This window comes from Mycotypha africana (genome assembly GCF_025528875.1).
Source record: "Mycotypha africana strain NRRL 2978 chromosome Unknown BDF20scaffold_1, whole genome shotgun sequence".
Classification (NCBI taxonomy): Eukaryota; Fungi; Mucoromycota; class Mucoromycetes; order Mucorales; family Mycotyphaceae; genus Mycotypha; species Mycotypha africana.
Window position 1 is genome coordinate 257,821 of NW_026515725.1, and position 21,820 is coordinate 279,640.

The 21,820-nt window shown below is 37.3% G+C and overlaps 14 protein-coding genes across 14 annotated transcripts; 8 read left to right on the forward strand and 6 right to left on the reverse strand.

The window, feature by feature from the left end:
* Window positions 1-16: 16 nt before the first annotated feature.
* On the reverse strand, window positions 17-1,080 carry BDF20DRAFT_841239 (uncharacterized protein). The gene has a single exon (XM_053079440.1). The coding sequence runs from the start codon at window positions 923-925 to the stop codon at window positions 290-292; it is 636 nt and encodes a 211-aa protein (XP_052940118.1). The 5' UTR covers window positions 926-1,080; the 3' UTR covers window positions 17-289.
* Window positions 1,081-1,442: 362 nt separating this feature from the next.
* On the forward strand, window positions 1,443-2,096 carry BDF20DRAFT_804386 (uncharacterized protein; the record flags this gene model as incomplete). Its single annotated transcript, XM_053076466.1, has 1 exon — window positions 1,443-2,096. A coding segment is annotated over one exon (654 nt), but the record flags the coding sequence as incomplete, so codon positions are not given.
* A 1,201-nt stretch (window positions 2,097-3,297) lies between these two features.
* BDF20DRAFT_830954 (uncharacterized protein) lies at window positions 3,298-3,986 on the forward strand (the record flags this gene model as incomplete). The annotated part of the gene is made up of 2 exons (XM_053078399.1): window positions 3,298-3,439; window positions 3,514-3,986. The coding sequence occupies 2 exons, from the start codon at window positions 3,298-3,300 to the stop codon at window positions 3,984-3,986; spliced, it is 615 nt and encodes a 204-aa protein (XP_052940120.1).
* Window positions 3,987-5,653: 1,667 nt separating this feature from the next.
* Window positions 5,654-6,307, reverse strand: BDF20DRAFT_908700 (uncharacterized protein; the record flags this gene model as incomplete). Its single annotated transcript, XM_053083508.1, has 1 exon — window positions 5,654-6,307. The coding sequence occupies one exon, from the start codon at window positions 6,305-6,307 to the stop codon at window positions 5,654-5,656; it is 654 nt and encodes a 217-aa protein (XP_052940121.1).
* A 2,012-nt stretch (window positions 6,308-8,319) lies between these two features.
* On the forward strand, window positions 8,320-9,280 carry BDF20DRAFT_908701 (MT-A70-domain-containing protein; the record flags this gene model as incomplete). Its single annotated transcript, XM_053083509.1, has 3 exons — window positions 8,320-8,521; window positions 8,597-8,667; window positions 8,750-9,280. The coding sequence occupies 3 exons, from the start codon at window positions 8,320-8,322 to the stop codon at window positions 9,278-9,280; spliced, it is 804 nt and encodes a 267-aa protein (XP_052940122.1).
* A 768-nt stretch (window positions 9,281-10,048) lies between these two features.
* Window positions 10,049-10,459, reverse strand: BDF20DRAFT_908703 (uncharacterized protein; the record flags this gene model as incomplete). Its single annotated transcript, XM_053083510.1, has 1 exon — window positions 10,049-10,459. One exon carries the CDS (start codon window positions 10,457-10,459, stop codon window positions 10,049-10,051), a length of 411 nt encoding a protein of 136 aa, XP_052940123.1.
* A 141-nt stretch (window positions 10,460-10,600) lies between these two features.
* Window positions 10,601-11,367, reverse strand: BDF20DRAFT_841253 (uncharacterized protein). Its single transcript, XM_053079441.1, has 3 exons — window positions 11,277-11,367; window positions 11,076-11,188; window positions 10,601-10,999 (listed from the first exon to the last, which is right to left on the reverse strand). Exons 1-3 carry the CDS (start codon window positions 11,286-11,288, stop codon window positions 10,888-10,890), a joined length of 237 nt encoding a protein of 78 aa, XP_052940124.1. The 5' UTR covers window positions 11,289-11,367; the 3' UTR covers window positions 10,601-10,887.
* Window positions 11,368-11,471: 104 nt separating this feature from the next.
* On the forward strand, window positions 11,472-12,164 carry BDF20DRAFT_841254 (outer membrane protein TOM13-domain-containing protein). Its single transcript, XM_053079442.1, has one exon. It carries the CDS (start codon window positions 11,520-11,522, stop codon window positions 11,844-11,846), a length of 327 nt encoding a protein of 108 aa, XP_052940125.1. The 5' UTR covers window positions 11,472-11,519; the 3' UTR covers window positions 11,847-12,164.
* BDF20DRAFT_6508 (uncharacterized protein) lies at window positions 12,001-13,154 on the reverse strand. The gene is made up of 7 exons (XM_053075944.1): window positions 12,996-13,154; window positions 12,871-12,914; window positions 12,740-12,772; window positions 12,621-12,671; window positions 12,490-12,529; window positions 12,250-12,392; window positions 12,001-12,169 (listed from the first exon to the last, which is right to left on the reverse strand). Exons 1-7 carry the CDS (start codon window positions 13,042-13,044, stop codon window positions 12,155-12,157), a joined length of 375 nt encoding a protein of 124 aa, XP_052940126.1. The 5' UTR covers window positions 13,045-13,154; the 3' UTR covers window positions 12,001-12,154.
* On the forward strand, window positions 13,145-15,148 carry BDF20DRAFT_841265 (uncharacterized protein). Its single transcript, XM_053079443.1, has 6 exons — window positions 13,145-13,327; window positions 13,437-13,594; window positions 13,666-13,802; window positions 13,871-14,300; window positions 14,386-14,998; window positions 15,122-15,148. The coding sequence occupies exons 2-5, from the start codon at window positions 13,562-13,564 to the stop codon at window positions 14,887-14,889; spliced, it is 1,104 nt and encodes a 367-aa protein (XP_052940127.1). The 5' UTR covers window positions 13,145-13,327; window positions 13,437-13,561; the 3' UTR covers window positions 14,890-14,998; window positions 15,122-15,148.
* Window positions 15,149-15,569: 421 nt separating this feature from the next.
* BDF20DRAFT_841268 (uncharacterized protein) lies at window positions 15,570-16,500 on the forward strand. Its single transcript, XM_053079444.1, has 2 exons — window positions 15,570-15,945; window positions 16,046-16,500. The coding sequence occupies exons 1-2, from the start codon at window positions 15,627-15,629 to the stop codon at window positions 16,300-16,302; spliced, it is 576 nt and encodes a 191-aa protein (XP_052940128.1). The 5' UTR covers window positions 15,570-15,626; the 3' UTR covers window positions 16,303-16,500.
* Window positions 16,405-17,182, forward strand: BDF20DRAFT_6699 (uncharacterized protein). The gene is made up of 3 exons (XM_053075993.1): window positions 16,405-16,755; window positions 16,845-16,911; window positions 16,972-17,182. Exons 1-3 carry the CDS (start codon window positions 16,507-16,509, stop codon window positions 17,085-17,087), a joined length of 432 nt encoding a protein of 143 aa, XP_052940129.1. The 5' UTR covers window positions 16,405-16,506; the 3' UTR covers window positions 17,088-17,182.
* On the forward strand, window positions 16,914-18,701 carry BDF20DRAFT_6789 (uncharacterized protein). The gene has a single exon (XM_053076016.1). It carries the CDS (start codon window positions 17,278-17,280, stop codon window positions 18,523-18,525), a length of 1,248 nt encoding a protein of 415 aa, XP_052940130.1. The 5' UTR covers window positions 16,914-17,277; the 3' UTR covers window positions 18,526-18,701.
* Window positions 18,702-19,004: 303 nt separating this feature from the next.
* Window positions 19,005-19,475, reverse strand: BDF20DRAFT_908710 (uncharacterized protein; the record flags this gene model as incomplete). Its single annotated transcript, XM_053083511.1, has 1 exon — window positions 19,005-19,475. One exon carries the CDS (start codon window positions 19,473-19,475, stop codon window positions 19,005-19,007), a length of 471 nt encoding a protein of 156 aa, XP_052940131.1.
* Window positions 19,476-21,820: the final 2,345 nt, after the last annotated feature.

A 21,820-nucleotide genomic window follows, 5' to 3' on the forward strand; every position in this document is an offset into this window, starting at 1 on the left:
ACAAATCGTATGATATTTTGGATTAAATATAAGCAAATGTTTATTTATTTGATGCGTGAACAAGTATATACATATACAAACGCACATATTAGCAAAAGAATATAACATATATATTTTTCTTGGGATATGCCGCTAGTGTATTATTTATAAGAGGTATCAAATGATCGTATTTACAGATTTGGGATGATTATAGTTCAAGTTGTACACAATTGAGAAGGGGGTCGGGGAGAATCTAGTATGTTGAGGAGCAAATGATGTTTTGGAGGAGGTAATAATGCAATAATGAATTTCAAGCAAGCCATTGGCGAATCTTTCTAAAAGGTTCCGAAATGAGCGCGGTAGCAGTAGAAACTATGCGGGTATCAACATTGCTTGTTACTGCTGTGGTAGTACTATGCTGATGACCAGATCGATAATGATGACGAAACTTTTGCTTAATTGATAAAGCTTGGGGAAACCGAAGTTTATGTGTAAAGCGGAGAGACGACGATAACGAGGAAGCAGAGTATGAGGAAGAGTAAGACGAGGAGGATGGATTACGTCGTACCATTTTTTGTCGCTTTTGGTGTTGGTCAATAAGGTCATCTTCGGCCAGTTCCATTTCTAATTGAGAGTCATCCCATCGTTTCTTTCGCGGCAAATCAGAGTAACTTTTGATGACACTGTCATTTTCGTCTCCACTGTTCGGATAATTCTGATGAGCATTCATAGTAATACCAATGGTAGTTTTAGCTATGGGAATTACAGTGTATGGATAACTGTCATCCAGGATGCTTTGATATGGAGTCGCTGTTAGATAATGGTTGTTACTTTTATTGTTGTGCAATGATGAACAAATTGAAGTTGTCCTTGATGGGCTATCTGTACAAGAAGTTTCGTTACTGGAAATTGAAGAAGATAGTGATGGAGCTGAGCGGTGGTTCATTGTTGGTATTACTGTGACAAGGTACGTAATAATTGATATGGATAAATAGTGAGTGAACGAAAATTATTTGAATGAGAAGGAAGAAAGTTAAAGGAGAGAAAAAGTGCGCATAATGAAATCAGTTTTTATAGTGTCGTACGTGCATTTGGTATCTGCTACAGCTGCTGCCACCACCTGCCTCAAAGGACAGTTTCTGCTTTGTTGAACCATTCGTACTCAGAATAAGAAATTTTTTCCACGTGCTTTTGAGGAGAAAAGCACTTCAATAAACTGTAGCAGCAGCGTAACTTATTATTTGTGTATCATGAACTAAAGGTTTTGTGTATGTAGGAATCATTTACAGTGATTGCAACAGGCAATGTCGCAGCCAATCGAAATCAATTTCGCATATTCAGAAATGGAAGTCTTTATTTTCGGAAGCGATGTCGCTTTGCTCTTTGAAAAAAAAAATATACATATATAAAAGCAGGGCTATCGTCATCTGTTTGATTTTTTTTTCAAGACTTCACATTGTAAGATGAGTGCCATATTTTTATTTGAAGATGGACATGGAAATGTCGTTGATGAGAATGGTGGCCCTGAGCCCATGGACTACATTGTCGATCAGAATGAGTTTGTTGTTGAGACAATTGCCACTCACGCTGATTACTTGAAAAGTGCAGCTTCCAGCAAATCTTCTTTGGCTTGTCCAATGCGAATAGACAAGCCAAAAGATGAAATCATTCATATGAAGGGGACCAGAGTGAAACGTAATTATGTGCGCTATACTGTGCAGGATAAGGTCAGATTTTTCGACCTGAAGATTGAAAAGTGTATGAGTGCATCAGCTGCAGCGAAGCAGTTGGGCATTCACATTCGAACAGCACAGAGATGGGTTAAGCAATACAGCGTGTGCCCTGATAGTATTTTTGACTGCTGTAACAGAGTAGGTCGCAAGGGTATTCTTACCGAAGAACATAAAAAGACTGTTACTAACTTCATTGATGCTAATCCCTCTGCTTCTGTTGTTGAAGTTACCGAGCATTTATTGAAACGGTTCAACGATCATAAAGTTTCGCGTAGCACTGTTTATAACTTTATGAGAAGTGAATGTAACCTTTCGTTGAAAAAAGCAGATTTTCATTCTATCGAAAGAAACAGCCCGAAAAAGATTGAGGAACGGTGCGAATGGGTTCGTAAATGGGAAAATACAGGCATGAACTTCCTGACGAATTGCGTTTTTCTCGATGGGTCTGCTTTTGATATAAATATGAAACGATCAAGAGCATGGTCGAAAACAGGTACTCGTGCCATTGTTACTAGACCTACTACGAGAGCAAACACAGCGTCTATATTGGGCGCTATTTCTGCTGCAGGCTTGATTACAGTCGCTGTGAAAAAACCAAGGCCTGTCAAGAAGAGAAAGGCCGATGGATACATAAGCTCAGGAGCTGTAACAGGCCATTACATCAGTTTCTTAAAAATAACTCTGGACGAAATGGACAAGTATCCTCATATGAAAGAACACTACATAGTTATGGACAATGTTCCTATTCATACACATGAAAACATCAAGAAATATATTGAGTATCGAGGGTATAAATGTGTGTATCTTCCTACGTACTCTCCTGAGCTTAACCCCATAGAACAATTCTGGGCAGTGGCAAAGAGCAAGGTTAAGCGCCATAGGTTTTTGCAAGAAGGCAATTTATCAAAAAGAATTACGGAAGCCTGCAACAGTGTAGAAAAAAGTCATTTTAAAGGCTTTGTTTCGCATTCTTACAAATGCTGGTGTGGTATTTCCATACCTCCTATAATAAATAAAGACGAATTAGACACACTTTCAAGCATTTGACTCGTTATTATGATCATAGAATCATAATAACAGTTGTACACGTCATCTTGTATTTCTGAAGATTCGCATATATAATGCTGCATTAGTACGGGTTGAGAACGAGTATTTAGCTCCTTTTTTTTGTATCTCTTTCCTTTCCTTCTTTCTTTTGTTGTCAATACAAACATTCAGTTCGCTATGAACGCTTCCCTCTCTGATTTTCAGTGTTTAATAAAAGGACTAAAGGAGACTCACTTCACCTTACAGTTTATATCAATTATAAGTCGCGTTCACAACTACAAATAACCACAAATATCACAGCTGGGATAAATGTCGAAACAATATGCCCATGTAATGGTCGATGAGTCAAAAAAAAAACTATCGCAACTATCCCAACTATCGCAAAACTGACGATGGTCGGGAACTAGGTTACACAGAAACACGCATTCTCTTTCCCCCTTTTTTATATTCCTATTTCTCCATGATAACAATCACAAAGGAGAAGGAATAGAAAGGCGAATCAAATACAACCAAAGAGAATTGTGATGAAATAACCGACATGTTAATGACTGCTTTGCCTGCTAAACCTGGTACAGATTTGGCGAGCAAATTGTTATTGCAAGATTCACAATTGAAGAACATGATCATTGCAGAAGTGGTTGGCAAGGGAATAGGCGGTGAAGCATATTACGTTGGCCCATGTGACAGACATGATGGACGAAAAACAGATGTCGTTTACTTCCCCGCAGCACACCGACAAAAGAACTTCCACCAGTGATTGTCGAAATCCAGCAAAAAGTGAACCAACCATTTATGGCCCGTGCCATTCGCTATTGTCTCGACATTTTCGAAGAAACAACCATTGTACCAATATTGGTCGTATTCAACGTAAAAGGCTTCTCAGGGACGCAGTTTCTTAAAGAAACGTTCACGAAAGCAGACGATCAATGTTTTTACACTCTGTACTGTCATCCTTGGGCAAAGTCCGTCTACATATACAACGCTGATTCAATTGCAAAGCATATGTCAACACCATTACAACCTATTATTGCGTTGGCCAATTTTTTCACTCAGCAACAACGGCACCTTATGACATTGGATGAATTTAACGACCCTACCTTGCACACGATATACCGCGCAGCATACACATCATTTTCAAAGCATTGTGCACAACAATCTGATCAACTCAAGACAATGCAAGAGTTTTGTGACGCCATTAGCCTTCAATTTGGAAAAATCATTACATAAGCCAAAGAAAACACGGGATCTTCAATCAAACGAACCATTAAATACGCTGAGGCCGGTGTGTGTTTCTCGAACAAAATGCGACGTTTACATAGCGTTGACGGATAATTGATATAAACTGTAAGGTGAAATGAGTCTCCTTTAGTCCTTTTATTATACACTGAAAATCAGAGAGGGGAGCGTTCACAGCAAACTGAATGTTTGTATTCAAAAAAGAAAAAATAAAAAAAGTCCTCGTTCCTTAATTTCTCAGCCAGTAATAATGCAGCATTTTATATGCGCATCTTCAGAAATACTTGCATCTTTATTGCAAGTGAGGTAACACAATTACGGTAGTCAATTTAATTTAAAAAAACGTTGCTCAAACACGAAATGTTGATAGTAATCTTGAAGAGAATTGCTCAGGAGGTCATGATATGAATACAATATGATTAGCAAAAGCAAACGTTTAACTGATGCTTCCTCATTACTTTGCATGAAGAGGCTGTGACATATGTGCTCATTCAAAGTACAAGCACAGCATCCGATTTGCCAGTCTTTATGATATGACAGCTTTAGAGGACTCTAGTAGTATGCTTTACAATTTATTACAGCACGTCAATAATATAAAAAGTTACACAGCCTAGCAACAAACATAATGTGACAAATTTGACAGAGTGAACATTGGTATCATTTGCTACGTTAGTAGTTCGTTAACGAAGCGATATCTTATTATTACCTTACTTTAATGCACCTTTCAAGCTGTTCTAATACAGTCAAAATTTTGAATATTACTGGAGATAGCTTCTTTCGTCTTTTTTTTTTAGTATTATTCTTAAATCGTGGCTATTTACTCGTCAAGCTTAACTGTTCTTTGCTCATGATGTATATAGTAGAATTATGACGATTGTGTTCTTTTTGTCATCCCTCCGATGTAGTTGAAGGATTACTTAATCGTTATAATGTCCGCCAGAGCCGCATTAGATTATTGTTTTGGAGAGAGTCAATAAAGGTTGATGAGTTCTCTTGTCATTTATTCTTCGATACAACGTAATACTAGCTGCCAGCACCGCTTTGACATATGACATAAACTTATGCAGAGAACTACAGTAATAGGGGTCTATCAAGATGAAAAAAGTAGCCAAAGATGCTATCTGTTAAAACATCATAGTTGTACCTAGACTTAATAACGTTGGGTACATAGCAATTGCTTACGCCTTACGCTTTTTTTTTTTTTTTTTGTTAAAAAGTCTATTAAGTTTTATATCCAACTGACATGAGTTACCAGCTGTAATGCGCATGGTGTGAAAAAGCGACACATCAGATACCTACGCATATCGGATCACTATCTAGAAAGAGTCCTTGTATGTAATTCCATATGTTGCTTTAACGTAAAATTTCAAAGCTCGTTATAACAATTCATGTCAGTATAAAGATTCTCATCACCATTGCCGTTTTTTTTTTTTTTTTGTAGATTGATTTTTTTGTTAGTAATACATGCTCAAAAAGAATGTAACACTTTCTGATAAAATATCAGGTTTTCTCTGTCATATAATAGAACGCTTAAGCCTGTATCTAAATTATTTATTATCAAAATGATGAAAAGTAATAAATATGTTTTTCGTTATGGAATCAACGGGATTTATGGGCAATACATGCATGCATACATATAAAACTGTAAGAGCATTCTTTTATGCTAGATTGGGTGCTGATTTTGATCTATGAAGTGGCTGTTGTTCGTTATTGCTACTGCTAGAATTACTTTGCCATTTATTATAAACTGATATCTTTCTACGAATGGCTTTCATTGTAAGTTTATCGCTGATATTCGAAAATCTACGAGCAGCGGGCTTATCACGGCTTACAGCATCGGTTGGCTCTGGCTCGAAACCAACTATTGTTGATTTTCTTAGAAGGTAATCAAATTGAGGGAAAGACATTACCAAATCTTGTTGTTGAAAGAAATCCAGCTCCAGTAAGTGACGCGACTGATCGAATTCGACTTTAACATGTTCAGATGAATAGTTTTTATAGACATTACTGTCTTTTGCTGATCCAGTAGCTGTAGCAGTTGCTGATACAACCGACAGCGCTTCATTAATAGATACCGAAGATCTTTCGGTGATTGGGCTTGCAGTTTCACTGTCAACTTTGAGATGGGTTACTCCGATTTTCTCTCCTCTCTCTTCTATTGTTATATCCTTGCCAGACGATTTATCAGCAATAGCTGGTTTTACTTCTTTTTGCAGTTGTTCCCTACGGATATGCTGCTGCTTTTTACCATGTTTAGCATTTTTACTGCTGGAGGAACTGAAAAAAGCAAAGATAGGCTTGAGTGTCAGCATATTTTGCAGTTATAAAAGTGTAATTTGCAAAAAGTGTAAAGAAGAGCAAAGAAAGAAGTGTTGATATGGATCAAAGGTAATAGAATCGACCATTTATCAAAAAATAAGGTACCAGCCAGAAAGCTAAAAACTGTGTCTGCATTACGCTAAAGTAAGAAGCTGGAGGTACAGAAAAATAAACGTCCAATCAAATTTTTGAAATTGAAGATCACAACCGAGTTGTCGCAGGACAAGCGAGCCTTAATGTGAGGCTTTTTTACTTTCATTCATAAGAGCTGTCAACTGTAACTGAGGCAGTACTATAAAATAGAGACTGTAATTCTAACTGTGTTGGCTACGCCTAACAACCTCTCTAATACTGACCGAGATATTTCATTGTTTTGAGCATAAATTTATCGAGCGGCAGCGTTTGTATGGGATCGCAATTTTAACTAAGGGTTTAGATTGTCAGGTTCGACTAAGACGACGACGTGTTCTTCGTATAAGTAGCAATACTAAGGCGTATCTCCTCACATGATCAAGTTTACTATAAAAGAATTATCACAGTAATTGATTATGATGGTGCAGATAGCCTACCGGGTTACAACGTATAATATAAATGTGAAGTTGAGACATTAGCATTAAAATTACAACATAGTACAACCATCTATCCATTTGAAGTAATCTACTGGATTAAAAGCATAGACAATAACTGCCGAAATATGATTAGCCTCACTCTTTTGAATGAATTAGAAGCGAACTAATAAACCGAACAATACTTATCAAGTTGCAAAAACCCTAAATGAAAGAGCTAAAGGACATATTGCTACTGCGCCATCGCAGTTTATAATAGAAGATTGAATGGTGTTCATTGCATGTCTCGTGCTACTGTAAGCACTCTTCCACCTATTGTAAGAGAAGTCCAGCGGTATAAATAGATGAATCTATGCTGGTCATAATCGAGTATGATACTATAATCTTCTTAAAGTACAAAAAGCACAGTCCAAAGCTACTCTTGTCATCTATAGATGTGCAATGTCTGACTTGCTTAACAATTGCTAGTTGCAAACAAAATTGCTGGGCACTTCTAATTTCAGCCTTGTTTGTCACTAATTAACCTACAATAATGCTTCTTTTTGAAGCTGATGGTAAAATGTATCTCATGGCTGATTAGATCTATTATGTATCCACAAAACCACCACAAGGATTTTCGAACGTAGAAATCTGATGAATTCATAAAATCCAACAGAAATTTGTTTCAGGAAAATATCATGTAGGTAAAGGAAACATGATGTAAGAAGTTGATTGTACCGCAATACATATCCTCGAACGCTACTGTCAGAGCGAATATGCTTTTTTGTCTTCAATCACAAGTATTAACATCATACAAGTAGAATATAATATTATACTTGTATATCAAACATTGAATCTGTGTATTTGATAATCAAGGTTAATTTGCCCAGTTTTAGGTAGAGTAATGATGCATGAATGAAATCAAGTGTATTTTGTAGCTAAGTATCTATTAATTCACTTTAATTTATCTATATGTGATGGTTCATGCGACTTAAGGTTACTCTTCTTAAGATAATGTATAGAAAATTAAGCATGGCTCAAAGTTACTATACATATGATCAAGAAAATATCATATCACGAAGTATAATGGCAAATAAATCATCTTGGAAATACAAATTTCTGGCCGTGTCTACGTTTTTATTTTATTCTCTCACTTTTTTTTTTTTTTTTTTTTTGTGGATTCAAAGGTGTTTGCTATACTCTATAAAAAGACCGAATTCGATCAACTACTTCTTTAGGCGGATTATATAAAGTAACGTAACATACTCACTACCAAGATACAGTCATTTCCTTTTATCCAAAAGAAAGTAAATTGATCACAGGGAAAAGTGGAGTTTGCTTTCTGTTCGCGCTTTTGGTCAAGTCACGCCATACGCGCTTTTTTCAACACCAGGCACTTCCTTTTTTTCGTGCATTTCACAAAACCGAAATAACTCACTCCTCAACAAGAACTGTACGTTATGTCTTCGAGGGAGTCAACGCCTCTCTCATGTAATGGTGTTGACGATCTACATGAAGATACAGTTACTGACAAGACCTTAAAAGGCTTACTGAAAAGAGAAATTGAATTACAACTACAGATAGATGCGATACAGACTGAAATCGAACAATTAGAGGAACGACTAGGCACAAAAACAACGCTTGACGATGTCGAGGAGCAAGGTTAGCAGCTAAACTTGCAGCGAACTTACTTACTTTTGGTGTTTTTGTAACTGATTTTGCTCTACCTCAATCTAGATCTTGAAGAGTTTGAAGCGCCTGAGTGGTGTGTACCCATCAAGGCCAACGTTATGACATTTGATTGGGATGTGAGTTTAAAGAGAAGAGAAGTTCTTGTTTCTATTTTGTTACATTTGTATGTTTATTGAAAAAAAAAAACCTTCTCAACAGTCGCTAGCGAAAGAAGTTCAGTTTGATGTTATTGTCACCGATCCACCATGGCAATTAGCCACTCATGCGCCAACTCGAGGTGTTGCAATCGCTTATCAACAACTGCCTGATGTTTGTATTGAATCCATTCCTATACCCAAATTACAAAAAAATGGCTTCTTATTCATTTGGGTGATCAACAATAAGTACGCCAAAGCATTTGAGCTTATGGAGAGATGGGGATACACATATGTGGATGATATCACTTGGGTGAAACAGACAGTCAATCGACGTATGGCGAAAGGCCATGGTTATTACTTACAGCATGCAAAAGAAACATGCCTAGTGGGTAAAAAAGGCGATGATCCCCCTAACTGTCGACATTCAGTTGGATCTGATGTCATATTCTCAGAAAGAAGAGGACAAAGTCAAAAGCCAGAAGAATTATATGAGCTGATTGAAGAACTAGTACCTAATGGAAAGTATTTGGAAATTTTTGGTCGAAAAAACAATCTGCGTGATTACTGGGTTACCATTGGTAATGAGCTATAATAAAGCGATTGATTGTAAAAGAAGAAAGATATTTTATTCTTTCAACCTTAACAAAGTGTTTCCTAACGATATTTGTAAATGGTATAATTTGAAAGAGCTGTTATAAACATGTGGGAGTACGAGGATATACACATTTTCTGTGATGCTCAAATGTGAAAAATAGATATAATAAATCTTATCGATAGGCGTTCATTACACATTGGTAATACATTCTCGCGGCAGTGACCTGGTTCAGGAGTTGGTTGAATCTTTCGTTAGAACGATGTAAATATTCTTGAAGATGGAATAAATCTGTTTGATCTTCTTGATCAGAAATTAGTTCAGCCAACGAAATGTTGATTTGCAAAGGTTGAGATTTTGAACTGTCAGATGGGTTTGCTATGGCTGTTACGTCATTGGATGAAGAAGAAATGTAGTCGGATGCGAATGAAGCACTAGTTAAACTAATATTGTTGCTGTTCGTGTCAAAAACAGCAGGAGTGATTGCAATGTTAGACGTGGCAGCAGAATTGACAACATTGGTGGCAGAGTCAGCTAGATCTATAAGATCTACTTCTGCTGTATTTTTATTAGAGTCGGTATTTGGGTTGGATCCATAGTAGCAATTATGCATAGGGAAGTGAAGGTATATATGAATTGAAAATATGAGGCGTAATAGTATATATGGTAGATATGTAAAGAAAAAGGAAACGTAAAAAAAAAAAAGTAATGGAAGGGAAATAAAAAAGCCGAAATGCAACCGATTGTTACTGCTCGCTTTTTAGACCCTTAGACGTGGTAAACAGGTGGAGGCGATTTTGGGTGCGTTTTCTCATAATCCAAGCTGTCCTTCTCTATCATTTCTTGATCAACTCTTGTGACATTAGAGCTTGTGTTTGATATGATGCGTTGCTTATGTAACAATGTCTGTTGCTGCTGTTGATTTCTTGATTGATCGAACGACAAACTTTCACTATTCTTCAATGCAAACATGTGTTCCGGACTGTCGAGCATTACAAAATCATGCCATACATGTGTGTCTTTTTCTTTCAAGAAATATCTCCTCTTTTTGTACAGTATGATGAATAAAGTGACCAAAATCATTGATAGCAATGCTATTAGAATAATCACTAGGCATTCTTCTATTGAGTTCAGTTGAATTGTAGCAGCTGTTGCGCTCGTCGTATCTGTAGACGCCATAAAAGTGATCTTACAAGTAAGTATCGAGATAAATTCAAAGAAAAAGAAAGATATATAAGACGACAATAACGTTAAACCGCAGAAAAAAACCAGAAACAAAACAAACCAGCGTAGGTTAACGTACTATAAGGCACAAAAAAAACCGTATCCCTCCTTATATTCAAAATTAGACAGACATAATAAGTGCAAAAAAGAAGGCAAATAGACAATACATTCAACTGAGCTCCCCTTATTTTTAAAATACAACGATATGTGTATCTATAAAATACAGACACACTGACTTTGCTCTCCTAACTTACAATGTAACAATATATCCCTTCTTTTTTTACAGTTGCTTTTATTTCATTTAAACTTTATCGACCGAATGTTCATCTGTAGACTTTGTTGGTTTAAGGCTGATAAAGCGGTATACATATATATAGATCTGTTTAAAGGTAGACACCGGCAGCGTTGGAAGCAAAAATAGCTCCAAAACCTAATAATATGGATGAGATGATGGCTGTCTGAAGTTGTTTTAAAAGTGGCGTTTTATGACCTTGACTATATTTTAAAGCATAAGTTCCGTTAAACCTCCCATATAGCCTTCGTATTATGTATAGAATTTCTGTGTAGTTACATGATAAAGGTACCAGCAGTTACAAGTCCAGCTGCAACTGTAACGAGGGTTGCAATGGGATATAACGATGTGGGAATAGGAGCGCTCACGGGCGTACCTGACAACCACTCATTCTAGAAATTTTCAATTTATTAAGAAGCTCAGCTTTCAGTATACATAATTGTTTTTTTTTCAATTTAATAGCGAAGTCGGTAAACTTACATAGGCGGTCATCTCTAATGGTTATGTGGAAATGGGAAATGATGGATGAGAAGTGTTTAACAAGTTCAAAATAAGAGGAACTGAATGAAGGACACGCTTCAATAGATTCAACTGGAGCCCTTTGATTGGCTATAATTTCTTTTTCAACTCATCAATTCGTTAGCCGCATAAGAAGCTGAGGCGAGTTTTTGCATTGCACCGAATTGTTGCTAAACTCGACCTTTCTTTGTCATTTCAAAACACATGTCCGCCTCACCAGCAACAACAGAGACACACGGTATCTTGGTAAGAAGAGACCCTTGGTATCGTCATCCCATGTTTGTATGGGTTTTAAAAGCTACCGCCATCAATTTCATTCTGCCGTTCTTCAATGGCGTTATGTTGGGTTTCGGTGAAATCTTTGCAAATGAATTCATGTACAAGTACGGTTGGTTCGGCTTCTCTCGACCTGCGCTAGGCATCAATGGTGTTCATCCCAATGCTACAAGAGAATATAAAACCACAATTCAAACAGAAGTTAAGAGAGAACAACAACAACTGCAAAACGAAGGCGTTTTACTCTTAGATTAATGTACGCTGGATGACATTAATTTGTATCGTTTAGGAGTCAAAATAAGCCCACTTTTGTGAATACAGCTCCTAACCGTTCTGACCGATTAAAAAAACCCATGATGAACTTATATACTACACTTATAGACAGATCAGTTAATTTGTACATCAGAACAGGAGAACCTATACATCATTATCAATAAAATCTTTTTCTAACAAAAGAAAACCAACTTGGAAGATATACAGCGCAGAAAATAGACGCGTTTCTATGGGGGCTTTTTGAAAAGCTAGTATTTTTATCTACTTTCAAACTTGCATTAATAGTCTTTTTATTTACGATCCTCCTAGTATATGAAGGAAATAAATTGTTCAGCGTCGAACTTGAGAGCAAGAAATACTAAAGGCGCTTTAAAAAAATACTCACCACCATGATGATATGATAACCGAATTGAGTTTTAACAGGTGGATCAGTTAAGATAGGCTTGTCACAGGTGCTGGGTTGTAAAGCGAAAGCTGCATCTTGGAAAGCACCTACCATACTACCACGATTCATCCAACCAAGAGAGCCTTTCATTTCCCAAGAACCAAAAGAAAAAAATGTCAATACCAATTGCATACCGTCCGTTTATACGAGTGTAATGTTTGTTTAGCTTTATCTGTTTACCTCCAGCCTTGGCTTTATCTTCACTGTACATTTCAGCGACCTGTATTCATTTTGCCTCGTTGGTAAATGCTTGCAATATTTTAAGACGACTCTACCCTAATGTGTGATGCGCACATCATCTATATACTTGCCTTGTCAAATCTCATATTCTCTTCCTTAATCTTAGCCAAGGCCTCCATAGCCTAAGAATAATACAGAAAAAATAAGAAATCCATGCTGAATCTGAGGTTAACTGGCGTTTTTGATGTACCTTACTGTGCTTCTCACACAGGATATGTCGAACCTATCATGATATTTTAAACAGCTTTAACCCTACTGAACAATTTGGCAACGTAATCGTTCCTTTATATCATTGTTATGTGTATGTTTTGTAACGCATACTTTAATACTGTTGGCTGGTTTCAACTTGCCATCATTCTTGCTATCTATATTGTCGTTGTTAGTTTTTTGATATAAGACTTGAAAAGTCGCGTGAATTTCTTTTTAAGCAATTATAATGACATCACCTCCGGAGCCTTTTCCTTTACTACCACCAGATTGCTTTCCTTTCGCCATTTTGTTTTACTTTGAGATGTCAAAGAGCGGAAAAAAAAAACTAAAAATCAAATGGTCAGTGGGTCATAAACTGAAATTGAATTGTACATTTGCATTACCCAATTTGAGGTACGAGACAAAATGCAAGTGGCTTGAAGAAGCTTTATTGTGACTGACTTTGATTTCAACATCATAAATTATACAAAGCATCACTCATCGATTCCTTCCTTCCATTAACTTATTTATTTGACAGCTTGTAACAAAATGAGATATTTTACAGGGGATGAGAGTGGTTTAGTGAAATGTAAACTCTTTGGTTTCGTCTTTTTAATTTGAATGATTGTTAACAAAAAACCGACATGCAAACCCCTCTTCTTTTTGGTTAGGGATCGCTTTTCCACCAAAAATTGAAGAAAAACGTACAAAACGTGCCAAAAAAGCAGAAAGTGAAGACGGTGAAGAAGAAAAGAAAGAAGACACACTTCAACCATTGATAGGCGTTTTTGGTCGAGTCAGTAAAGAGTTGGCAGTTCAAAAGATGATGTGGGCCACCTTGAACGACACCAAAGTGGTATAGTTAATAACATATTTCATGGATTTTTTTCGTTTGACTAATGTCACTGTTACTTTTTGTTGCTATAGTTGATAGTGGCTCGACAAAATGGCTCGATACAATTTTTATCACCCGAAAATGGAACAGTTTTGAAAGAATTTAAGAATAAACATGTTGGTTTAGAAAAAGAACAAGGACGTTTTGTTGGTGTTTCCATTCATAACAAGTACAGTATTTCAGAATTTTACATTCATCAAAGGAAGGTTAAAAAATGCTAACTAGCTGATGGGATAGCCATCTTTGTGTATGCACCTCAACGGGAGATTTATCTTATACACCACTTGATGTAGATGATGTAAATGAGACACAATCGATTGCTGAACTAGGACCTGACCTGGAAATAATGCGTGCACATCCTGTCAAAACTAATATTTTTGGCATAGGTGGCAAAGAGAGAGATTTGACTCTGTTTGATTTGGATGTTCTCATGAAACAAAAAGAAGAAGAAACAACAACAGCAGCGGAAACTGATATGAACCCAGCAGGACCTCATCAAAATACTTCAGCTCATAAAAAGAAGAACACAAAAGCAAAAGGCATGATCTTCCAAGCTAAAAATATTCAAAATGATTTCTTGGACTTGAGACAACCGGTCTGGATCCATGATTTTCAATTTGTGGATAAAGACGCCACGAAAATTGCGGTTGTCACCCATTATCACCAAGTAAGACTTTTTTTTTTGGGAGGGACGGAGCGGGAACTCAGGAACAAAAATACTTATACAGATGGATTGACCTTTTGTTATTTAGTTTCGTTTATATGACACGAAAAAAGGACGTCGACCATGTATCAATGCAGAAATTGGAAAGAACCCATTAAGAGCTCTTTGTCTCGGAACAGATCTCAACCATGTAGTTTATTCGGATACCGCTAGTACAGTGGGCATGATCGATATTCGTACTGGCAAAAAAGCTGCATTATTCAAAGGATTTACTGGCTCTGTTACAGATGTCATCACAGTACCACAGCCAACATTGGACAATGATGATAAAAAGGGACATTCCAGCGAACCTGTCATGGTCAGTGTATCTTTGGATCGATTTTTAAGAGAACACGAAACTACCACTGTTTATCGTCGAATGTTAAACAAGGCTTACTTAAAACAACGCTTAACCTGTGTACTAGTAGATGAAGAGTATGAATACCCTGTGCCTAAAGTGAAAACAGCAGAAGAAGAGGAATTGGAAGAAGAAGAGGCTATGTGGGAGTCAATGGAAGTAGTAAAAGATCGCAAAAGAAAACATAGAAGCTAATTGCAGTACTCGGCAACAATAATTTTTTGTACAGTTATCATTCCTTTACCTCATCTGCATCATGATCAGCCATTAATAAAAGGTCTATCTCTTTTCATTTTGCCTTTTTGTAAGTTGCTATTTATAAACTATTTTTTGTGTTTATCATCTTTTTTATGATCTCACTTATCACCTGGGATCTGCAGATGCTTAAGCCTTTTTCTCAATTTTTTTTTTTTTATAAAAAAAAAAGACCTTGTATTGAGCTAGAACGAGCAGGTAACCTTCCAAGCTTTTACAAGCAATTAGGCTCCATTGCTGTCCGCTTAGTAGAGCTTCCTTTGCAGAAGCAAAATAAAAAGACAATCTAAGTAATCGGTCTGGAGTATTTTTTTGATTGTTAAAGCGACTGTTTGAAAAGTAATGTAACGTTAAAATATGCAATGCCAACATTTCGCTGCACAAATTCACGTTTTTAGGCGGCTTATCTGTCTTTAGCGAGCCAAATACAGCCAAGAAAGAAAAAAACAATGTATACGCTAATGACAACCTTTTGGCGAAGAGAAACAAGGACTCTTCTATTTTTACATTTTATCTACTGGAGAAGAAGTTGTTCTTCACTTGGCTTTAAAGAATGCTAGTCATTTTCCAAATATTATTTCTAGCGCGTCCATCCTATAAAATGAAGAGTAATTCAATCATTTTAACTTGGTTTTTTTTTTTTTTTCCTTTCTATATTAACTATACTCCTTCTTAATATGAAGCTACATTGGTTATTGTACTTTATTGCCGGTCTCAGTGTCGTCTCGGCAGCTGCAACCCATCTTGAGCGTAGAGCTGAGTTGGGTGAAGCTCTCATGAAGTACGGTTACAATCCTCCTCGTGTCAACCCTGACTACTGCGTAGGTTTCCGCATCACTTACCCCACAACTCCCGGTATGGCAATTCCTGTCGGCTCTCTTCAAGAAGTGAAATGGGAAGTGGACCAAGGTATCTCCAATCCGCCTGACATCATTACCCGTATTCGTATTTTGAACGCTACTCAACACAATCAACATATCATCGGTGAAAATATCAGTAAGCAGATTCCCCCCTCCCTCCCCCCCTGAAGGAACTAATAGCTATTTTTATAAGAATGGGCTAAACTAACAGCATTGTTTTGGAAAATTTTGTTTAGCTCTCTATACGGATGAAAATAGAGGCTCTATTCTTTTCCCTCTGCAAGTAGACGATATCACGGGTCTTTACCACTATCGAATTATGGTGAACTATGTCGGAACAGCTGTTCATTGTGTATATGAATCTGTACCCTTCTATGTTCTTCAGGACCCTTACAAGAAATATGTCACAGCCGGTCCTCCTACGCCTGATGTACCTACAGGTTATCGTTACACTCAAGAGCGTCTTTCATTCCTTGATGAGCTAAAGTTTTAAATAAATTGTGATCTCCGTGATGTGTAACACATCATCCTTCTACTTTGTCACATGAACCATGAAATAAAAAGCCCCAAAAGAAAAAGTAACAAGCTTTTCGTAGCACTTAACAGTTCCTCATTTGTAAAGTAAAGAAATCATCTTTTTTTTTTTTTTCTTTCTACTCTTTATCCCACAGTCTTCCTCCAAGCGTCTTTTAGAAATATGAACTTTAAAGATTTGCAATTCTCCATTGGCAAACTCAAAGCAGATGTCCATTCCCAAATTGCTAAAAATAACCCGTTGCAAAAGCAAGATACGAAGGCATTATCAATGTGGATTTTCCAAGAACGGAATGATTTGGCAACAATGCGGACAAAGGCTTATAAACAGTCTGAAACAATCAAAGCCTTGAAAGAGTGGGTTAAAGAAGAAGTGGCAGAGGAAACGATTGATAATAGCAGAGATTTAGAGGTAATAGGGTGGAAACGAAAGACAATGTTATGTTTTGCATATTATTTATATTAAACCCGTCATCCCCATCCTGCATATTCTATATACAGGATCTAGTGGGCGATAAGTTGTGTCGTTTATTAGATAAACAGATTGAAATTGAACAAGAGTTTGCAGGTAAAAAAAAAAAAAAAAAAACAAAAAAAAACCCTAATCAAGTGTGTGTATGTGTATCAGTAAACTCAAGGATAGTTCATAACGACTTTTTTTATACTTGGTGGAGCAGCCAAATACCAGCAATACCGTCATGCTATCAAGTCTATCCGAGAACGAGAAGAGAAGCTAGCGGATGAAAGAGAAAAGAAACGCACTCTTCAAGCTCGTATTGCCAATTTACAGAAATCGAGTCCTAAATCACCCAAGCTTACTGAATTTCAGAAAGAATTACGTTCACTGACACAAGATACTGTTGAAAGTGAGTTTGATCTGGCTGACTTTAAGCGATTTGCGTTGAAAGAAGCATTTTATCTTCGTTTCAATGCCATGCACGAATTTGCTGAAAAGACCGCTTTAATTGCTGGCTTTGGCAAATATTTGACGGATCTGATTGATACAGAGCCTACGATCAAAGCAGGGCAGCCACGTCTATCACCTATTCAGCGTAAGCCTTACGTTAAAGGAGCTGAGGCAGCAATGATTGTAGCGGATGCTATGAATGCTATTCAACAATGGAAACCCTTGGCTGAAGATGAACGACCTACTTTGGCCAATAGCAACGGCAGCGTCACCGCTTTATCCGTTGTCTCCAATGACAGTAGCATTAGTCATAGCCATGCAAAAAGTGATGATTCAACAGGCGACTTTCCTGCTGCTTCAGAGCAACCGATACAGCAGAGGGTACCGCCTGCTCTTCCACCTCGACGTCTAACAGAAGAGGGTACAGCTAACACACCTACTACGCCTACAACAGCTCATGATGAGATACCCCCGCCTTTACCTCCGAAAACATCCCACGTCTCGCCCTCTTTGGTCAACAGTACAGGAGATTTGAAGACGAAGAATGAAGTGGGCATCGATTCGGCGGCATACGAGGCACCTCCACCTGCTTATGAAGAAAAAGCAGGAAAAGCGTCAACAGCAGCAGCAGCACAAAGAGGCACAATCCATAGTAGTATTAGCGATCATAAAAATTTGCCAGTTCCTCCTCCACATATACCCGCCCATCAAGGACAACACCACACTGCCCATCTTAGCATGAGTTACGACCCGCCTCATTCACCGGAACCGTCATCTGCTGCTGCAGCTGTCACTACTAGTTCGCCTCTATCGACACATTCCCAAACTGTTTTTGAATCGCCGTTGCTCCATCAGCAGCAATCCAGCAGTACTAGCTTTCATGATCCTACTAAAGCATCAACTTCTGTGAATTCTCAACAGCAGTTTCAAATAGATTACCACCATCTGTATCATCGTCAATATCAGCAGCAGCAGCAGCAGCAGCAACAACAACAATATCCGTACTATCGACCTTATTCAGAATTCCAACAACAAGTGCACCATCATCAACAACAACAACAACAACAACAACAGCGACCTAGAATAGATGCCGGTGGTTTCCGTATCCCGCCTACGTCATCTTCTACTTTTATGTCAGCTGAAGAAGAGAAAGAAAGGCTGGCCCATTATTATAGACAACAGCAACAGCAACCCTCTTCTTTTGCATCTCATACTTTGAATAATAATCAGTCATCATCCAAGAGTTCTCATTATGAACAAAAGACGCAAGAATAAGTAAAGTATGCAAATGTACAATGTAACGGCACAACAACGATATGCATCATTCAATTTGTACATAGTTCAGATAGAGATGTATTAGAGTTCATAATGCATGATATATTGCACTCAAAGTTATAGTAGTAGTAGGCTGACTGTTGGGTATTTAAAAACGACTAAGTAAAATAAAGCTGATAAAAAGAAATAACTGGGGGATTGTGTCTTTATTGATTTTTTAGTGTCATCATCATTTGAATACGATGATATGTTGGAGAAGACAGAGAAATGCGCAATGATAAGTGAAGTGTGATAAAAGATGTCCATTTCTTTTTTTTTTTTTTTTTTTTTTTTTGTTTGTTTGTTTGTTTCAAATGGAAAAGGAATCAATGGGAGAGGGGTATTAATTATTTACAAAAGTTATTTTTTGTTTTTGAATGCAATATTACAAATGGGGTAAGGGTGATGGGGGAAAAGGTTTTTGTTGGCTTTTTTTTTTCTTAATGAAGATTGACTACGACATGCATCCATTCATGATGCCTGTTGGCAAAGTGAAGATTAATCCATTTATGTACAAAGGCACCATGTATTCTTACAAGTAAACGCTCAGAGCACATTGGACACGTTTTATAAGAATACTTTTTGTTATCCATTACAGAGGAAGATAAAGAGGTTGAAACAGTCGTAGATGAGGCATTTAAGAGAGATGAAGAAGTAGAGCAAGTCGACAGAGAAGCCGAGGAAGAGGCGGAAGAAGAGGAAGAAGACCTTCTCAAAGAAGTACTGCTGCTCTTCTTCTGACGGCTACTAGTAGCTGGAAGTGCTGCTGTCATGATGGATTGACTATAACTGCTGTTCATAGTATGGTGAGGGTGGGTGGCCAGCTTTTTCTTGGCCAAGGTGTCTACTGTGTTTGATTTTGACAATAAAATAGAAGGAGAGGAAGATGTTGTTGGCTTAATGACGGACATGCTTTATGGTTTTTTTTGACGACTGAGCGGCGAGGGGGGTATATATGTGTGTCTGAATACTGTTTGTTTAGCTGTTGGCTGGTATTCCTTTGTGATAAAGACGTATGTTCGTTTTATCTTTTTTTTTTTCTTTTTTTTTTTTGTTTCAATTGAACAGGGAAAGAGGAAGGGAGTATGAGTGTCAGTTAGAGGAAATCAATTCAAAGTGAAAGGAGTGAGGAAAGAAAGGGAACTACAAAATTACCGAAAAATTGGCATCTTATTTATATTGGGAATAGTTTGATCAGATTATTATTTATTATCGGGCAAGTAGGCACAAGGAAGCACAAAAAAGCATTTATCATGGGAGGCTTACTTTATGAAGAAATACAACACAATTTATTTTATGCACACGCACGCACACACACACACACACACACACACACACACCCTTTCTCTTTAGTCTCTTGGAAGGGCAATTTTACTACAGAAATTAGTGCTATTTGTTTAAATAGCACCCATACGTTTTTCCCTCCCTTTCTTTGCAGCATAAGCACTGAACTCCTTTGCATTTGAGTTTGGCGCCAAAATTCTAAATTGAACCAACTTATTTACAATAGTTTGCAGTTTAGTTCTATCTGTTTTTTAAAAAGAAAAATTCAATTTGAGCGCATTCTTTGTTATCATATCATGTATACTAAATACGAAGAGACACAAAAATAATATACGTAGTAGGTTACACGTCCTCTTTTGTCTTGTGTCTGTGTTTGGTGTGCCTACCTCTTTTCTTTTCTTTTTTTTTTTTGCAAGAAAATCTTTGCTCATCGTTGTTGTGTACCCAAAACAAGAAGAAGGCTAACAAGCTTCATTCTTTTAATGCAGAACTTTTTTTTTTTTTTTTTTTTTTTTAGGTTCTTATATTAGGTTAGGATCTCCCCCTTATCAGGACAGACAGTATTTTTTGAGATTGTTTAAATGGACAGGGGCCGAAAGGGGAGCCCTTCCTTTTGATCGATTGTCCAAACATGTAAATATTTTGACTTTAGGAAGGACCCAAGACCTATTGTTTATGTTTTACTAAAACATGTACATGTTTTTTAAAAGGCGGGAAAACGACTCTATATGCCCTTGTAAGAAAGTTACAGATATATTTAAAAAAAAAAAAAAAAAAAAGGCAAGAAAGTGTAACAAAAAAGCCAAATCTGCATATCATCTGATGGTTGGTGGTTATCCAAGTTTAGTTTTTTCTACTATTTACATGGCAGTCAAAGAAAAAACGCCCTAATTCTTTTCTTAATTATTGTTATTTCACTTAAAACTGTTAGGAGAGGGACCCATTACTTTTAAAAAATGGGCGTTTTTCCTATTTAAAAATGGCACAAATATTGCACAAACGCCCATCTCCTCGTTGGCAAGACTTTGGACTGTTATCGGTTAGAAGATTGAAAGTTATCCCTTGCAATCATTAATAACGCACCACCTAAACTAAAAAAGACGAAATTTTATATAGAGTGACCCCATGATGGTAATGATCCCATATTGCCTTTAAATTTAGCCTCTTTATTTGGTTTAGATTCCCTCGGGAAAATTACATCTCAACATTATCAGAACGAATGTTTCTTACCTTGGGCTGTGTGTAAGCATGAGTGTAACAATCACGATGGTTGCTTTTGGGCACGGGTTGGAGCACTGACCTTCTGTAATTATTCCTTGTTGCAGCCAATGAAATGAAAGTTACATTTCAGCTTGGGACATCATTGTTTCTCTTGGCAGCAGTTGAAAAATACACATAGATGTTAAACACATTCATAGCCATTTGAACGCGCTCAAGTTATCCAAAGCTGTTTCGAACAGCATATTTGGACTGTGTGCTGCTATATCCTCCCAATGTATTTTGTTTGAGGGAAATCCCATACATTTTCAAATGAGGAACGAGTAACGGACCATTCTTTCGAAAAGTGATGGCAAAGACAGTCTTTTATTGGGGAGAATAAACCTTGAGTGACGAATTCTCGTTCAATGAATCGCAGTGGACAGCCACGGTTCTCCTTTTTCCCCCACTGGTAATGAATGAGTATAGAAGGGAAAAGTGGTACACACTTTGCTAGTAATCTGATAAGAACCCAAGCAATACGCGATATAAATTGTAGAGATTTCAAGCAAAGGCAAGGTTTGGTTCTATGCCAGTGATGTCACAGTAGCTCCCGGGCTCTGTTCTACTTAGAGTTTAGCTATTGAGTTATGTGTCATTTTGGGGAGCGTCCAATAAGCCTAGTTGCCGTTGGCTCACCTATTTTAGTATTTTATTGGCCACACGACATTGCTTGTTGCTTTGTCTGTTACAGCGTTCAAGGTGGCACTCGAAA

What these genes read in the sequence shown, in the direction of transcription:
- BDF20DRAFT_841239 (XM_053079440.1), bottom strand. Translation starts at nt 925, where the DNA reads ATGAACCACCGCTCAGCTCCATCACTATCTTCTTCAATTTCCAGTAAC.
- BDF20DRAFT_841253 (XM_053079441.1), bottom strand. An exon ending in ACTGCTGGTACCTTTATCAT is followed by an intron (nt 11,000 to 11,075) that starts GTAACTACACAG and finishes TTTAAAATATAG; the next exon opens with TCAAGGTCATAAAACGCCAC.
- BDF20DRAFT_841254 (XM_053079442.1), top strand. Translation starts at nt 11,520, where the DNA reads ATGTCCGCCTCACCAGCAACAACAGAGACACACGGTATCTTGGTAAGA.
- BDF20DRAFT_6508 (XM_053075944.1), bottom strand. Translation starts at nt 13,044, where the DNA reads ATGGCGAAAGGAAAGCAATCTGGTGGTAGTAAAGGAAAAGGCTCCGGA. An exon ending in AACCAGCCAACAGTATTAAA is followed by an intron (nt 12,773 to 12,870) that starts GTATGCGTTACA and finishes ATATCATGATAG; the next exon opens with GTTCGACATATCCTGTGTGA. An exon ending in TGTGTGAGAAGCACAGTAAG is followed by an intron (nt 12,672 to 12,739) that starts GTACATCAAAAA and finishes TATTATTCTTAG; the next exon opens with GCTATGGAGGCCTTGGCTAA.
- BDF20DRAFT_841265 (XM_053079443.1), top strand. Translation starts at nt 13,562, where the DNA reads ATGATGTGGGCCACCTTGAACGACACCAAAGTG. An exon ending in CCTTGAACGACACCAAAGTG is followed by an intron (nt 13,595 to 13,665) that starts GTATAGTTAATA and finishes TTGTTGCTATAG; the next exon opens with TTGATAGTGGCTCGACAAAA. An exon ending in GGTGTTTCCATTCATAACAA is followed by an intron (nt 13,803 to 13,870) that starts GTACAGTATTTC and finishes CTGATGGGATAG; the next exon opens with CCATCTTTGTGTATGCACCT.
- BDF20DRAFT_841268 (XM_053079444.1), top strand. Translation starts at nt 15,627, where the DNA reads ATGAAGCTACATTGGTTATTGTACTTTATTGCCGGTCTCAGTGTCGTC. An exon ending in TATCATCGGTGAAAATATCA is followed by an intron (nt 15,946 to 16,045) that starts GTAAGCAGATTC and finishes AATTTTGTTTAG; the next exon opens with CTCTCTATACGGATGAAAAT.
- BDF20DRAFT_6699 (XM_053075993.1), top strand. Translation starts at nt 16,507, where the DNA reads ATGAACTTTAAAGATTTGCAATTCTCCATTGGCAAACTCAAAGCAGAT. An exon ending in ATAATAGCAGAGATTTAGAG is followed by an intron (nt 16,756 to 16,844) that starts GTAATAGGGTGG and finishes TTCTATATACAG; the next exon opens with GATCTAGTGGGCGATAAGTT. An exon ending in AATTGAACAAGAGTTTGCAG is followed by an intron (nt 16,912 to 16,971) that starts GTAAAAAAAAAA and finishes TATGTGTATCAG; the next exon opens with TAAACTCAAGGATAGTTCAT.
- BDF20DRAFT_6789 (XM_053076016.1), top strand. Translation starts at nt 17,278, where the DNA reads ATGCACGAATTTGCTGAAAAGACCGCTTTAATTGCTGGCTTTGGCAAA.